Source organism: Grampus griseus (assembly GCF_964374135.1).
Source record: "Grampus griseus genome assembly, chromosome: 16".
Lineage (NCBI taxonomy): Eukaryota > Metazoa > Chordata > Mammalia > Artiodactyla > Delphinidae > Grampus > Grampus griseus.
The window spans coordinates 66,829,902-66,847,686 of NC_139010.1; the positions used below are offsets into that span (position 1 = coordinate 66,829,902).

General features: G+C 37.0%; 1 protein-coding gene across 9 annotated transcripts in view; it reads left to right on the forward strand.

Annotated features, from left to right (window-relative positions):
* Positions 1–17,438, forward strand: part of ADD3 (adducin 3) — a 125,644-nt gene extending 108,206 nt beyond the window's left edge. For 8 of the 9 annotated variants that reach the window (XM_082673519.1, XM_082673517.1, XM_082673523.1 and 5 more), the window contains 12 exons: positions 624–762; positions 2,769–2,920; positions 3,915–3,995; positions 4,835–4,984; positions 5,470–5,613; positions 5,726–5,824; positions 6,940–7,122; positions 7,680–7,937; positions 9,236–9,355; positions 9,793–9,879; positions 12,716–12,839; positions 15,177–17,438. In XM_082673519.1, the coding sequence (XP_082529645.1) occupies positions 624–762; positions 2,769–2,920; positions 3,915–3,995; positions 4,835–4,984; positions 5,470–5,613; positions 5,726–5,824; positions 6,940–7,122; positions 7,680–7,937; positions 9,236–9,355; positions 9,793–9,879; positions 12,716–12,839; positions 15,177–15,469 (1,830 nt within the window). In that variant the 3' untranslated portion in view covers positions 15,470–17,438. Of the gene's footprint in view, positions 1–623; positions 763–2,768; positions 2,921–3,914; positions 3,996–4,834; positions 4,985–5,469; positions 5,614–5,725; positions 5,825–6,939; positions 7,123–7,679; positions 7,938–9,235; positions 9,356–9,792; positions 9,880–12,715; positions 12,840–14,476; positions 14,573–15,176 lie in introns of all 9 variants that reach the window. The other variant, XM_082673524.1, reaches the window with a different exon arrangement.
* The last annotated feature ends 347 nt before the right edge of the window (positions 17,439–17,785 follow it).

Genomic DNA, 17,785 nt, shown 5'->3' on the forward strand with positions numbered 1-17,785 from the left:
AGCACTCCAGAACAGGAACATACAGTACCCGAAGCTGGGGGGAAAAGTTCTTTCTTTAGCACAGTGTTGCATAAGGGAAGTAATCAACTCTCAGCTTTTATAAGTTTGCTTACAGAGTTTATAGAGCTACGGAATTGCCATGGAAATCGTAAAATGGAAGCCATGATTTACTATGTCTTAGTGAAAACTTTTGCTGGGAGTTGCTATAGTCAGAGTCATGCCTCATTCAGATAAGAACTCTATCCTAACCTAGATAATGAGCTGCTAGGCAAGGAATGGGTCTCTTTTTACATCAGTCTGTACTTGGTGCTCTAGTTGCATATTATTAACAAAGTTGCTTTTACCTATACCTGTCTATTATAGATGTTGTAGTATAGCTCATTTGCTTTGAGATTAAGAATGCCTAATGATTTTCCCTCCCCTGAAAGCAAGCTTCTTGCTTCTTCTTCCAGTGTTTTAATTTTATTATTTTGTGTTTTATATTTGTTTTAAAATAATGTACATGAAAGCTATTCAAGAGAGGGATGGGGGAAGAAGACTGATTACATCAGAGCAAGTTATGTTTGGGTTGTTCTGCTTCAAGCGAGATGCATGTGCTCAGTGATTATTTTTGTGTATTACAGGCCTTTCGGGAAGACCTGGAATGCCTTATTCAAGAACAGATGAAGAAAGGCCACAATCCAACTGGATTACTAGCATTACAACAGATTGCAGATTACATCATGGCCAATTCTTTCTCGGGCTTTACTTCACCTCCCCTCAGTACGTCAAGTTTCGTAAAGTTTAAAAGACAGTAATTTCATCTCTAATTTGTACACTGCACATTTCTAGCAGCATATTCTGATCTGGTTCAGTCCTTAAGTTCATAACATCTAATAGTTAGAGTAACATAGTGTTAGGATCTCTTACTTTTTCATACCAACCAGACATTTATTACACTTTGTGAGGATTACAAAATAGTTATAAATGTGGTCCCTGCCCCAGATAAATGCATATTTGAATTGAGGAGACATACAGTGAATGCACAAAAGATTAAAACTGCAACGTAGGGCTTCCCTGGTGGCGCAGTGGTTGAGTCCACCTGCCGATGCAGGAGTCGTGGGTTCGTGCCCTGGTCCGGGAGGATCCCACCTGCCGCGGAGCGGCTGGGCCCGTGAGCCATGGCCGCTGAGCCTGTGCGTCCAGAGCCTGTGCTCCGCAACAGGAGACGCCACAACAGTGAGAGGCCTGCGTACCACAAAAAGAAAAGAAAACAAAAAAAAAAAACTGCAAGGTAACTGTAGAGGAAAAAATTACAAAGCAGCTGGTAAGAAATTGTCTAATGACCTTTTCTAAGTCATCTAGCTATGAACTCAGAGTTGGAATTGATTATTGGCTGAAGTGGACAGAGAGAACTTTGTGGAAGAAGAGAGGCCTCAACTAACCAGACTTTAAAGGATGGAGCAGTTAGAGCTTGGTGTAAAAGGGTTTAGGACATTTTATTCATTCAACAGTTCTTTAGTGAGAGCACCAGTTTGGTGGACTGAACACTAAGGATACCAAGAATCATAAGGCGTTGAGTCCAAGCACTTTACATCTCAGAGAGACGTGCAGAGAACTCACTGCTGTACCAGGGCAGGTACACAGAGTCCCAGACCATCAGGGACTTTTCTTTTCCTTCTCTTTCTTCCTTTGTTACTTGCTTTTTTTTCTTTTTGGTTAAAGATTTACAATCAAGAGTTCAACAAATTCAAATACTTCCCAGATAGAGGAATGGTATGAAAAGAGACATGATGGTGGGAACGTGCAAGATAAGGGTAGAACTCCTAAGTGGATCAGTATGTTGGGACATACATACTGGTTAAAGAATCTTTGAAAGAGTCCCAAAGTGAATTATAAGTGCTTGAACTAAAGTAGTGGTTGCGGGTAAAAGAAGGAAGAGATCAGTGAGAAAGGCATAGCCAAGGAAGAGGAGAGAAGACTTAGCAACAGGTTTGAATGTGGTGATGGCGGGGGTGGCAGATGGATGGTGAGAAGAACGATGAGTTCCAAAATCACTCACTCTTCCAGCCTGGGAGAAACATTCTAGCAGAATCAACAGGAAAGTTAAAATGTTGAGCTAGTTTTCTTCACTTTTTCTATAACATTGATTATCTGTCGTGTGCCATGCATCCTAACAAGAGTCCATAAGGGCTAAGGGATAAGAGGTCCACGATAGTACCACACAGGCCTGGAAAAGAAGTCTAGGAAAGAGGTGGGAAATGGTGTCCAGGAGAATGAAGACTGAGCGAAAGTTGAATTCAGCAATTGGGTCATTAGAGATTTAAGACTCGTTTTTGTTGCTTGGTGAGGGCAGAAACCAGACTGCTGTTTGACTGCATTCTTAAATATTCTTTGTTTGAATAAAAGTCAAAAGAGGTATTAGAAAGGTACAATAGCTTTCTGTTGAGATCTTTTCATCATAAAATTAGCAATAACCTCGGTGTTAATCACGCTTTTACCATTGGGATCCTGTGACCATTTTTCCGCAGTGGTGTGAGCCTGACTCCCTAACATCACTCTCGAACAAGTACCAGGTGAAACAGCAAGGTGATAGGTGATACGTATTTTTACTCTCAGTGTACTTCTCTGAAGCAAGATAAGCTAATGCAACATTGTGTGGGCTGATAGGTTTCAGATCATCATTTACAGGCTGGGACACTCTCGGACTCAGGCTGCTTCCTGGCAACTAATTTTCAGGTAAGGAATTATTTGACCTGGTTCTTTCTCCACAATTTTTCCTCGTTTAGGTCTCGGCATGGTCACACCCATCAATGACCTTCCTGGGACAGATACGTCCTCGTACATGAAGGGAGAAAAGCTTACTCGTTGTAAACTTGCCAGCCTATACAGACTTGCAGATTTGTTTGGATGGGCCCACCTGGCAAATACATATATCTCAGTGAGTCCTTCGTCTTTCAGTTCCTTTTTTTAAAATCCCAACTTAAAGGCAACTATGCTCTCCTCACCTTTACTCAGAAGTCTGGTATTCTCTGAACCTAGCACGCTGGACCACAACCTCATCCTGATATAAACCTTATGTTTAAGGGAGAGGCTGCAGTTACCCCAACGTTCTTCTCCATTTGTTATCTGTGTCGTTTCCCTAATTCAGACCAGTCACATAACCCATCCAGGAAGAAATCCTCCTGGCAGAATTTTCTCTCTCGTTAATTATATCTGAGAGTCAGTGATATTAAAAAATGCTTTAAAAATAATTATATCTGAGAGTCAGTGATATTAAAAAATGCTTTAAAAAGCACTTGGGGCAGGGAAAATAGAGGGGGCCAGGGAAGTTTCCTCTCTCGTCTTTATTTTTTTAATATTTTTTTCCCATTCATCATCATCTTGTTTTCATGTTGCCCCATTGGACACAAGACAATATTTGGAAGCAAAAAGTATGAAAATATTGTGTGATGAAAATGGCACAGATGTGAGGTGCAGTCTTCCTACAACTTTTCATCCCTTCCTCCAGCTATTCCTTGGTTTCCCCTTCCATTTCCACCTTAATTCGTTCCTAGGAAGAGAATCTATTCTCTTTCCTTTGCCCATTTCCCCTTAATTTCCATATTGTGTTGGGTTGAACAATACTGGCATTCGTTTCTCCTGCATGTAGCTGACCCTAAATAACCTTAGAACCCCCAAAATAACACTTTTAGGTAAGTCCAGTAAATGAGAAACTAATGTCAGAATTTTTTAGCAAGTACTTGAGGGCTTGAGGGAAGAAAACTTTTCAAGGAAAGTTTCATGCTGCACAGCTTTAATTTCTGCTTTGTTTTCCCCCCCAGATATCTTACAGTTATTCATTGTAAATATTATTCCTAGTCATGTATACACTGAAAAATATGAACACCTCATAGTAAATCTGTATTGTTTTGGTTTTTTTTTCTTTCTCCCAGGTAAGAATAAGTAAGGAGCAAGACCACATAATAATAATTCCCAGAGGCCTGTCTTTTTCTGAAGCCACAGCCTCCAATTTGGTACAATTTTCATTCCTATGTTACTTTTTCTGTGCTTCCTTGTACTTTTCTGACAGATTTTAGCTTTTAATACAGGACAGAACAAGAAAAGGTATGGATGGAAGAACATTTACTAGTGAACAGGGAAGAATTTGGAAAGCTAATGTTGATTTTTAAGAAAAGCTTTAGCGTTCAAGAAAAACAGGGTAGTTGAAGAGCCTAATAAATGAATTGGTCTAATCAGTTACCCTATTTATGTTTTGAAGAGAATCTTGATTTTTTTCACCCTGTACTCTCTGTAATTTGTTTTTTTAAAAACAACCCACACACAAAGTCTGTATATTTTATAGCTAGATTTAAACAAAGTTCAGTTGGTGTGAGTATAGGGTCTGACATTCTAGCATTTTATTTTTCCATGATTGTACCCCGAGCCACTGTCATTGGCCTCTAGAAGAGTAGGAACTACGTTGGTTCTGGTGCTATAGTGTTAATTAGCAAATGAACATTTTCCAGCCAGTTCAGTAAATACCAGACTTATCCAGACCTTCAGTGAAGAGCTTAAGTTATTCAGTTTCTTGGAAACTGTGCTTCTTGCTAAATGCTAAGTTTTGTTGCAGACTACCTGTTTTTGTAAATAAAATTTTATGGGAACAAAGCCACACCCATTCTTTTACAGTAGTTTGTGGCTGCTTTTATACTACAGTGGCAGAGTTGAGTAGTTGCAACAGAGGCCCACAAAATCTAAAATATTTGCTATTTGGCTTTTGACAAAAAGTTTGCCACCCCCTGGTTTAGCTCATGAAACGCAGGAAACTTTGATGCATATGTGCCAGTTAACTGTGTCTTTCTGATTTTTCCAGGTGAAAGTCAATATAATAGGAGAAGTGGTTGATCAGGGAAGTACTAATTTGAAAATTGACCACACGGGCTTCAGTCCCCATGCCGCAATCTATTCAACACGTCCTGATGTTAAGTGTGTGATACACATCCATACCCTTGCAACGGCAGCTGTAAGTCACTGAAGGGCCAAAATCAACAATGACCCTGGGAAGTGTATTTTTTCATGGCTTTCCTTACATGATACTTTATAATCTTCATTCTTTCAGACCCCACCATTTGAAGTTATTTTCAAAGTATTAATCCTCCGCATATCCAGAAAGCAAAAGTCCCTTTGGAGTCAATGCTCCTGTTCTAGGAAACAACTGGAGAGATAGCATTTGCATTTTTGAACTCATCAGTTTAATAATGGGGTCATTGAGGTCTTTAGAGCAAGCCTTCTTTCCTAATATCTGGCACAGCATGTAAATTGAATAGTATCCCCAAAAGGCCTTTTTTTTTTTCTCTTGAAGAAGTGAAGAACTAAAGTGGGAGGTGGGCTGGAATGGTGAACACAGTGAATAGGCCAGCGCTCCCTGAGCTGACTGAAGAATCCAGTTCCTATGAAGGTGTAGTTAGTAACTAAGTGTGTTATCTTGGCATGAACCCAACCAAATAGGTATCCTCCATGAAGTGCGGGATCCTTCCAATTTCTCAAGAGTCCCTGATCCTGGGAGATGTCGCCTATTATGACTACCAAGGGTCACTTGATGAACAGGAGGAGAGAATTCAACTGCAGAAAGTTCTGGGGCCAAGTTGTAAGGTATGTAGTAGAGTTTCTATCTAAGGAGCTATTTTTGTTGCTGTTACTGTTGATGAAAGCAGTGTGAGCTATGCCAGTTATTTAAAGTGATTGCTTTGGGATTCTATTTTAGGTGCTGGTACTCAGAAATCATGGTGTGGTAGCACTTGGAGAAACAATTGAGGAGGCTTTTCATTACATTTTTAATGTGCAGATAGCCTGTGAGATTCAGGTAAGAAAAATTGTCTAACCCCCTCTTTTTTTTTTTTTTTTGCTTTGTTATGTTGGGTATTGTGTTTACTTATTTCCAGAGTTCTATCAGTTGGTGGCTTCTTGTTTTGTTTTGTCTTTTAAGAGAAGTTCTGCTTCATTTGAGTAAAAAAGGGTCAACTGAGGTATCTCTTGAATTGAAAACAGGAGGAAAGAAAATTAAAATTCATATACAGACACACACACCAAATCTAAGTGCTTCATAAGCATCATTTTCCTCATAATCCTACTTTTTAAGATGGTATAATTGCACATTTCTCCATTTTCACCCTCTAGTGATGTGGTGCTAATTGAGAAAGGTGACTACCAGTTATCAAAATAGACCAGCTGTGTTGTGGATACTTTTATAAAAAGTGTAAGAGCAGTGCCAGAAGTTTTATGAACTCATGCAGTTTCCAGTGATGCCACAGCCTCAGCCTCATTATTATAATGGATTACTTATTAACCACTTTTTCCCCAGAGAAGCTGAATGCATTTAATGGCCCTAATTTCCCCCTTTAAGTAAAGTCAAGCAGATTCTCTTGAAGCAAATGGTAATAATCTGAATTTATTGGAAAGGCCGCAAAAAAAGGGGGAAAAAACTTTTTCTACCAACTTGTCTTAACAACCACCTTTTTTTTTTGCTTTAATGGTCGCTCTTCTTCTCAAATGAGGCTATGAAAAGCTTAATTATATTGAGATAATGAGCTGACTTCTGCCTAAATATTCTTAAATTCACAGTATAGTGTTTATATTCCTTTAAAATTATAACTGTCAACAAAAGTATTAACTGGATTGCCATGGGAAAACTGCAAGGAAAGAACTTTAAAATTTGGCAAGAGAATTCAGTTTCTTGAAATATATTAAAAGGTATGGCTCTAAATGTGTTTTCCATCAGGGAGGGTCAGAGTCCTGGAAGGTATAGATAGATGGAAAAGATACTTCAGCTGCCTGCTTTCACAAGTGTATTTCTTTGTTGGCAGCCCGGAGGAAAGTGTTACAGATATTTGCTGAATCAACCTTATGCCTCTTTAAAAGTGAAATTACTCATTCTAGTCTTTACAGTCCTGTGCCTCTATATTTTGCCATTGATTACAGGTGCGGGCATTAGCAGGGGCAGGTGGAGTAGACAATCTGCTTGTACTGGATCTTCAGAAGTATAAAGCTTCCACTCACGCTGTGGCAGCATCTGGAGGAGGAGGAGTGAATATGGGTGCCCATCAAAAATGGAAGGTTGGCGAGATTGAGTTTGAAGGGCTGATGAGGACTCTGGACAATTTGGTAGGTGAAAAATTGAACATAGCCTTGATTTCATGTTTCCAGATTCAAGAGCAGATGTTTCCATCTCCCTTTGGTTTTGGAACATGCTCCTTACTCCAGAGTGTGACCCTAGGAAGGAATTCAGTGTATTTTAGGAATCAGTGAAACATGCAACTGTCATCTTATCTTAGTTATTAGCCTCTTGCACTAAGAGTCAGAAGGCAGATTGCCTTCAGACCCAGGAACAAATACTTAAATGAGCACTGAGATTTGGCCTCCAGAAAACCAGTTTATATCTAGGAACATGTTTCTGGTGAGCAGTTTTGAAATTACCTTTGTCAGGAACAGTTGTGTGAGTGGAAATTGCTTTGTCAGCTGAAATCAGTTTTAACCAGATCTTGAAATTTGCTTAATTTTCAACTCTAGTGTTATGTGGAGGTTATATGGAGTTTGGAAGGATCTTCCTTTTGTTTTTCGGTAAAAGGGTCTTATTGAATCATTTGTTTAAAGAATTAGACTCTAAATGCTGTGTTTGGTACAAGTTTGATAGCTTCAAATGTGGTTTTTCCCTCCCCTAGGGATATAGAACAGGCTATGCTTACAGGCATCTTCTCATTCGAGAAAAGCCTAGGCACAAGAGTGATGTGGAGATCCCAGCAACTGTGACTGCCTTTTCCTTTGAAGATGATACAGTGCCACTCTCTCCTCTCAAATACATGGCACAGAGGCAGCAGCGTGAAAAAACAAGATGGCTGAACTCACCAAATACCTACATGAAAGTGAATGTGCCTGAGGAGTCTCGGAATGGGGAGACCAGTCCCAGGACCAAAATCACAGTATGCCCCTACTTTACGTGGTTTGCCTTTACTAAATATTTTGCCTAGTTTGCTGATGAATTGAATGGTCTATGTTGAAATATTGGGGAAGTAGAATATGACATTAACAATAACATCACTATAACTTACCAGGTACCCTTTGTGCAAGGCACTTTGTTCTAAGTGCCGTACATGAATTATCTCATTTACTTCTCCTAATATGGAAAGGATGCTGTTTTCCTCCTCCATTTTATAGATGAGAAAACGGAGGCACAGAGGGATTAATTAATCATCTATGAATGGTAGAATCAGGGTTTGAATGCAAGCCGTCTGACTCTGGAGCCCAGTGTTACCCATTACATGATACTGCTTTGTAGTTTATATTGTACTTGTGAATCAGAACTATAAAAGTTATCAACACCTAACGGTGCCAGATTTTGTAAATTACTGCACATAGGCAAGATCTTGTAGATAAAGAAACAGGTTATCTTAAATTTTTCAGCATTTTGTCTCAGATTTGGTTTAATTTTGGAGTGTTTATCCCTAAATATTCTGTAGATACTCAAAATTGGTTCATCCTATCGTATAAATCAGTAGTATTCAATGTGGAAATACCTAGGCATCAAAGTTTTTTTTTCCCCTCGTCTATATTGATTTCTTATCTCCTAGTAAAAGAACATAAGTTTCCCAGAATTAATCTTATTGACAGAAACTAATGGCCAGTCATCATTAATCTTGATGAATATTAGCTTTCTTTAAGGGATGTAACGGGTAAATGAGAAGAATTATTTAAGGCTCTTCCACCCTTGTGGTGCCACTATACTGTAGACTACTACAAGCTTATCCCCTTTGTAAAATGCTGGTCAGGGGCCTGGCCCATTCTGTCAGCCAAAAATAAAAATGAAATCTGGAAAACTAAATCTTAAGAGATTTCTTGAGTCCTTTTTGATGACTTCTTAGCCATCATCACTTAAAACTTGAATGCAGGTGGCAACTCTGAATGTGAGTTAATGTGAGATCAAGCTCTATATGCTTGAAATATTTTCACCAACATATTTAAAATGCCAAAAGGAAAAAATTTAAATAGCCATAATTTAATATTCATGTGAATAGTAATGACATTTGTTTGTTTTTTAAGTGAATGCTGATTCTAACTAGTATGGGAGATACACTAATTGACCACTAAAAACTACTCAGTGAAATTCTTTAAAATATTAGCAGTGTATGCACCCACCCACTGGAGTCCATAAACAGTTGTTAAGAACCTACCATATTTCCTTAACACAAAGCTTCATTCTAGAAAATTTTTGATTCTTTAGTGGATGAAAGCAGAGGACTCTTCAAAAGTTAGTAGTGGAACACCTATCAAAATTGAAGATCCAAATCAGTTTGTTCCTTTAAACACAAACCCGAATGAGGTACTAGAAAAGAGAAATAAGGTAAGACATGGTCGATCTTCTATGACTAGAGGAGGCCTTTTTATGCTGTTTTATGTTTAAATCACTGGTGACTGAATCTGATTAATGCTAAGCTTAGAGGTTTAAATACAGAAGAATTTGAAATTGAATTCTGTATAATTTTAGCTTGTATTGAGTACCTCCAGCTCTGTTCTAGTTTCTGGTGAGCAGGCTATACGGGGAAGAAGTATTAGACATATTTCTGCTGTATTAGTGAAAAATGTAGTCCTCTGATAACGTAAGACAATAGGAAATCACACATCAAGAAGAGTGGAGATTAATGTGAGTTGTTATGATGGTAAAAGAGGGCTTTGTGGAGGTGGGAATTAAAGAGGCTCTTACCCTGGGGTGGTCAAATAGTAAGCCAAAGGTCACCTGCAGAGTTGCCCCCAAGAACTTGTTACTGTGTTTCAATTCAGATTCGAGAACAAAATCGATATGACTTGAAAACAGCAGGACCACAATCTCAGTTGCTTGCTGGAATTGTTGTGGATAAGCCTCCTTCTGTAAGTCCATAAAGCAATATGATCTTTGTTTTCACATTAATTTATTTGCTTTTTAAATATGAATATCTGTCTTTACTAAAGTTAATATAAACACAAGTTAAAAAGTCAAAGAATCCACAAGACTTAAAATGTCACCTTCAATTCCCAATTTCTAGGGGCATGGACTTTATTCTAGCATATACCTTTGTTTCTAAAGAGCATCTTTATTCTGCTTTTTCTTGGTTTATCAGTTTTAGATGTCAACTGTATTTCATCAAATCTATTTCATCAACTATTTCATCAACTATGAGAAGTACCATTATTTTATGTATCACTAAAAGAGAAAAAAACCTAATTATAAGATGAATGCCAATTTCAGGATCAGAAAATGTGGGAGAAAAGTGCATCTTAGAATTAATGAAAGACAGTAGTGACTTTTTTTATGGACTGTGAGGATCTAGCCTGTTTACACAAGGCTCTTCCCTTTTTCATTCTCCCAGTAAGGTTGTACCACAATGTTTTGTCTAGTCAGCTTTCAGTGTTTATATTTTTAAACGCTTACTGCTGAGCCAGGTAGCATCCCATGATGACATTTCCTTTCTTATACAACTTTTCTCCCCTTGGAGAAAAAGTTACCTCCTTTTTTCATTGGCTTAGTACTTAGGATACATTGGGCTTAGTTCTTCCCGAACTTTTCTTAATATTATTTTCCATAGGGTCAGAGGTAACAGGTAATCTCTCAGTTCTAGCCCTTTGTCATTGTCCTTCTGGTCCAGATCTGGACTAGGTGCTCTTCAGGCCAGATGTACAGGCCCATCCTGAGGATTCCTGTGCTTCTCACCATGTAGTCCTGTTTCCTGCAGCGTATGTCTCCTACTTAAGAAAGGAGACTCCTTTCTTACTCCTTTATCATTGAGTGCATCCTCTATTAGCTTTCTGGGAAAGGATACATAGGAGGTAACAGTCTGAAAACCTGTATTCTGCCTTCAAATGTGCATGTAATAGATACAGAATTCGAGCTTACAGATAAAATGAAAAGCATCACCATATTATCCCCTAACTCCATATCATTGTTAGGAAGTAGGAGAGTACTGTGATTCGTGTACCTTTGTGTAGGCTTTTTTTTTTAAGACCTTTTCTACATTCCTGCTATTCTGAAATTTTATGATGGTGTGCTTTGTAGTAATTTCTATTTAGTCTCCACTTTTAGCATGTAGTAACCCTTTTCAATCTGCAAAGTCATGTCCTGGGAATTTTTTAAAGTATTTCTCCGGTAAGTAGTCCTTTTCCCTTCAATTTCTTTTTCTGTCAGGATATACATACTGTTAGTTGGATCTCTTTGACTAAGCCTCTGATTTTTTTCTTTCCTATTTTATATCTCTTTGTCTTTTAATCCTACTTTCTGAGAGATTTGCTTGACTTTATTTTCTAAGCCTTCTATTTAATTTTCTATTCTGATTTTTTTTTTTTTTTACTTTTTAAGACTTCTTATTCCCTGAATGTTCCTTTTTTTTTTTTTCTTTTTAAATAACATCCTGGTCTTTCTGGATACAGTATTTTCTCTTATTGCTGTAAGGGAATCAATTTTAAATTTTCTTTGGCTGCCTTTATTGTCTGTTTCTTCTGAGTTCCCTTTTTCTTTTTAATTCTGGTTTCCTCCATGTTGGAAACTTTCCTCAAGTGTCTGGAAATCCGTGGTAGTCTGTCTGTATTTAAGAATGAGACACTGAAAGCCAGTCAGAAGCTTCAGATGTGTGCAGAGCTTGGGAACTGGCGAGCTCCACTGTAGGGTGACTGGATGTGGACCAGGTTGATTCTTTCAGGAATGCCCAGATGTTAGTATCTGTAGTTGTTTTATCTGGGGTCATTTAATTTATCCAGAGAATTCTCTAGTCTCTTGCCAGTCTCCCACCATCATCCTGGGAACCCTCAGCTATGTTTTGTGTCCCCTGATCAGTTGTTCTGAAGAATAAGCCTCTGATCTTCTGCAGAGATGAGAGAGAAGTAAATGCTCAGCTGTGTGGAACAGGAAAGGGGACCTGAGAATCTATCTGTTCCTTATTTACACTTCTAACCTGTCCCCGCTTTTCAGCTTTTCTTCACAGCACCTTCTGTGATACCTGAGCCTTACCAGGCCTCCACAGGGCAGATGAGCAGGTTTCTCCTTTGCAAGGCTAAGGCTTCAACTTTCTCAGCTCTTCCACCCATTCTTCCACCTGCTTTCCATCTTCCAACAATGTGTTATGACTTCTCATCCTCTGTTGTCTCATCTTCCATTCTTTTGTCCTTAAAAGTTTATACTCTTTTGTTGTTGTTCTTTTACTATCATTTTAGTGGGGTTTGGGGAGGAATTTTTTTAAATGCATGGGTTCAATCTGCCAGGTTTAGCTGTAAGTCTCATTAATTTCTTTTCTAGAGCAAATAGGTACAAGTTTATTTTCGTAGCAAATTTAAAGTTCTTTTGGTACAGTTTCATTTTTCTAAGACTTTTTTCAAAGGCTTTTTGAAATTCTTGTTTTTTAAGATATTTCTTAGTTATATGAAGCTTTCTAGAACTTGGCTTAGTTTTTTTTTTCAGAGTTATTAAAATTGACCTATGCAGGCTTATTGAGGAAACATCACTGGCAATTTTAGCCTATTGGATCAGTAGTCTAAAAGCATTAATCTGATATGAATATTTTAAACAAAGCATGTTACTTTATCATTTCTTATGATTGTTGTGAGGTGGGGTGTCACAAACATCATATATACATTTAAGTGTGTGTGTGTGAAATTGTGTATATATGTAAATATATATAAATAAATATATAGATATAAGTAAAGCTCTTGGTAACAAGTCAGTGCTTTTCTTTGCAAGACCATGCAGTTTGAAGATGATGATCAGGCCCCACCAGCTCCTCCCAACCCCTTCAGTCATCTCACAGAAGGAGAACTTGAAGAGTATAAGAAGGCCATTGAACGTAAACAGCAAGGACTGGAAGGTCAGTTCGTTTTGAGATTAAGCCCAGGATAACCACACTGCTAACAGAGCCTCTTGAGTTGGATGATTGAGGGCAGTCAGGGTTTTTTTTTTTAATGTTCCTTTTACAATCAGTTGTTCCATATCCTCTCTCCCGGTCCTTACTTGAGTAATAAGTAGGACTGAAATGCACATAGCTACCACACACCATCTATGTTAACATGTAGAGAAGACTGTCTTCCTCAGAAAGCAATCGGATTGCTAGCAAAAAGTCTTCTATAGTAAAGTGAAATCCCCGGATGAGTAAAGAATCACTAGCTAGAGTAAATGTAGATACATTAATAGATTTAAACATTCAGAATATGTGGCTTTTTTAAAAAAAACTTTCTACTTTGACATAATTATAGATTAACAAGTATGTGGCTTTAATGCTCTATAGAATCTCTATTGTTACTGGATGTCTCAAGACGTCAATATTTAATGTCAAAATCAAAATATAAAACAAACTGCTAGAATTTTTATGTGACTTTCCTTAAGTACATGGGCACTCCAGTGAGGTCGCTTTTATCTGACTTCAGAACCCTAAGCAAGGGTTGTATCTAAGAATTGTTCATGAAAATGCCAATTGAATATTAGCTCCCTTTTTCTCAAGAATAAGAGATTCTTTATAGCAAGGGTTCTCAGTCTTGGGTCTTCGGATAAGCTTTAGACAGTCCATGAGCCATCTGAAAAATATATGCTTAATTTTGTGCAATACAGATTTGAGGAAGGCAAGGGTGCAAGGTGGAGGGCAAGAAGTCTGTAACCCCCAAAAGAGGGTAAGAGCCTCTGCTTTAGAGCGTCTTCAACATACAGTTGAAATTTTTATGCAAAACAGAACGAATAGTTAAAGAATCTTTGTCCCAGTTAGATATCATGTAGAAAGAACTAATGACATCTGGATCATCCAGGGAACAGTTTTTATAAGTGTGTTAGTGTCTTTGTCACAAAAGGAAGTCAACCTGACTCATTAATGTAATTACACTAAATGTTAGGTGATACTATTCAACTTGTTTATTCTAACATAAGGTTGGAAACTTTCTCTGATTTTGTATTTTGTAAAATGTCCCTCTTTAATCTCTTATTTTTTGAAAGCCTAAAGATGCCAGGTAACAAATATTGCACAATAGAACCATCACCTTTTATATATAACTTTATAGTTTCTTCCACATGCATTATGATCTGAATTAGCTCACTAATATTGCTGACAGGAATCACTAATTGGATATTGATCAAAAATTCAGTGAGGCATTCTGCCTCATTAATGTAGCATCATTGGTGAAGCTTTCATATTTCTTTTCATTTGGCTGCTCAATGTATTTTGATTTTCTAACACTCTAGCAAAAGTTAAATGCATACATATTATTTGCCTGGGCTTCCAGTAGCCATGCTTCCTTAAAGCATGTGTATAAAATTACCAGTAGCAGCCAGAAATGTTAACACATTAACCTCCTCTTACTGCATAGTTATCGATATGTGGGATAACTGTTAGCATGCTCAGCTCATAGCTGAAGAGTTTATCATCCCTGGGTATGCAGGTATTTGATGTATGCACTAACCTCCCTGAAATCTTATGCTTCTTTGTTTTGCATGGCTTTTAACTAAACTCTTATCCAACAGATGCTGAGCAGGAATTACTCTCAGATGACGCTTCATCTGTTTCACAAATTCAGTCTCAAACTCAGTCACCGCAAAATATCCCTGAAAAATTAGAAGGTATTCAATGTAATTTCCCATAGCCTTCACCGACTTAATCTTTAGAGTCTGTCCCTCTGTCATTTGTCTTCATATAAAGAAATTGAACACCTGATACAGTAAGTTTACCATGGATTTTACTTAAAGCTCCCAATAATTTTATATTTTTTATTAAATGGGGTGCTACTTTTGTTCAGCATTTCTATTGACTTACCTTAATCTGGATATTGGCAACCTATAGTTCTTAAGAATTTGTGAAATTAAATTTGGTTTGTCATATGTCTTCCAAACAGAAGCATGAAATCTTTTTCAATTTTGATTGCCCAGTGACCCCAAAATTAAAGAAAAATATATGTATGTTGTCTTCCTCATTTATACTGACTTGCTTTACAATGAAACTATCAAGTCATCAAACTGGACTTATCCAGCCTTCATTCTTTGGTCTAACAACTTTGTCCTCTTTATACCACTTAAGAGCATTAGCTTTATGTTAATAGGCCCATAGTCTATTAAAATAATGATCTATCTTTATTGGAATTAAAGTACATTGCTTAAACATTTCAGTTTTGTAAAATAAAGCAAGGATGTTGACTATATAAAATTTAAAAATCCTCCCCTTTTGTAGAAAACCATGAGCTGTTTTCCAAGAGCTTCATCTCCATGGACATGCCTGTCCTGATAGTGAATGGCAAGGATGACGTGCATGGTGTTGAAGACGAGCTTGCTGAGCGAGTGAGCAGGTTAACTACAAGCACCACCATAGAAAACATCGAGATTACCATTAAGTCTCCAGAAAAAATTGAAGAAGTCCTGTCACCTGAAGGCTCACCTTCAAAATCACCATCCAAGAAAAAGAAGAAATTCCGCACTCCTTCTTTTCTGAAAAAGAACAAAAAAAAGGAGAAAGTTGAAGCCTAAATAAAGTCTTTTTGTAATTATTATTATTACAATGTGACGTTGCACATTTAAAAACCACATTTAAGTTGATCATTAATATGCAGTGGTAGATCAGATTGGGGGTACGTAGCAAACTGGACTTTAAGAACTGGAAAGAGGTTTTACTAAAAGAAAAACATATTATGAAAAACACTTTCAAATTCATCTCTCATTTTGTATGTCCAAAAAAGGTTTTGAATTTTTAAACAATTTGCTAGTTTTGATTAGCTCTGCCCTCATGAAGTATTATTATAATCACCACAAACAGATATCTGTCTGAATTACTTCAGGCCTTCTACATAATATCTGTTGGAAACAAATTACCAGTGAACAAGCGAGAGAATTTTTGTTTCTCAAAACCTGCTTCACTTGGTAAGCAGATTATAGTTTTTTATCATTATTATTGACTGTCCCTTTTGGGTTCCCATTGTTAAAATGGGCATTAAGAGAATGCTTTAAAAGCTTCTAAGATAAGAATCTATAGCATTAGTATACACTGGCACATAATTGTTTTTTTAAATTTAAGAAAAGATTCATTTGGAATTTTATTCATAGTATAAAATTTCCTCACCTGAAGTAACTTTGTTTGCAAAAAAAACCACATCATTTTAGTAAACTATAATTTTTGAAAAATTCCTTTTTTATTAGTTTAGAAAGCCCCTTATTTTTCAACAAAGGGGATTTTATACACATAACATGGGTTATTTAGTTTAACTCTGGCAAAAACGATTTTTGTATGTTGAGATGTTTGTATACCATTCAGTATAAAAGTGTCTGAGCATATTAACCAATCATTTAACAGTAGAGCACATTTGAGGCTGCTTGGTACTAAGTATACTTAAATATAATTAAAGAATCCAGGGACTTGGTATCAAAAGGGGATTAGAGCATTTAAAGGCATAACAGGATTCATATTTGAACCTTATAATGTATTTTTCTCTTAGTATCACTAATGAATGAAGAAGCCCTCATAAGGTAACCAAACGGAAAGGAAAAGAATGAGAGAGAAAGTGAAAAATGAAGGGAACAAGAGAGGTGTCATGAGAAGAAGAATTCTAGTTCGATAATGATTCACAGTCATGATAGGATTTGAAGTGTCATTTATTTGACGCCTGTCCCAAATTTCTAAAATTCTGCTTCTCTGCCAAAATCATTCTATTTCTTAGTTGATATTTGAGTTTTAAAAAGGGTCAGATCCTCCTTTTAACTTGCGTAACTTCAGAAGGCAGCACAGGAGGAAATCAGTGGGTCTAATCCCACCCTTACCGTGAGAAAACTACCACTTCTTAATTTTTACCAATTTTTCTTATCTTTTCAGTTAACTTTCTTTCTAATGTAAATACAAATTTAAACCTAGGCTTAATATAGTTTTATTTCCCTTTCACCCAAGTCATGTCACAAATCAATGTAAAATCAATGATCCAAAATAGTCAGTGGGTAAAAATAATCCAAAGTATTTCTGAAGGGTGAGTTGGCGTGTAAAAAACTTACACTGATGATAGTGTGCTCTGGGGCTGGTTCTGTTTGGCTGTGAGTGTATGATGATGCAAAGTTGAAACGGAGCCTGGAAAGTTCATTCTAGATCTCACTAACTACTGGAATCAGTGTTTTAATCTTAGTGGAAACTTTCAGTTGCTTAATTCTGTATTTGAGGATTCTTTTATGTTCTACATCACTTATGTTGTATTACAACGTATGTAGAAACAGTAACCTGTGAACTATGCTTTTCCATAACTTTTTAAAAATATATATAAAATGAATGCAATGTGCATAAATATTTTTTAAATGCAACAGTGAACTATTTGCACCTTTTGCTAATGCCTCTATTTACTTGCTTTGGCATAAAGAATGAGCCAGTGAACCTCTGTGTCATGTGGAAAATGTATAAATGTTATCTGATATTGCTCTTAGATGTAATGCTAATTAATGTAAAATCACAAATAAACAGTATTTTAAATAGATGGACTTGGTATCAAGAGCTTTCAGTTCAAGGGTGGTTACTTATCCTGAATTACTTGGTGGACTGTTGAGTTTTGTACTGCAGTGAGGTTTTGAGTAAGACTGACACTTCTGAATAAGGAATGTCCTAATACATTTATTTTCAAATTAGTTGAAAATCAACTATATAAAACCCTTCTTGTTTCAGCTCATTTTGGAGGAAATATTCCCCAAGTTACCTGCTTTTGTTTCTTGATAGGATATGGCAACCTTAACTATTTCTCTGACATCTAGAGATCTTTGAAGGACTTAGGATTCTGATTCTCAGTCTCAGAATCTATGGATGTAGAATAGAAAATG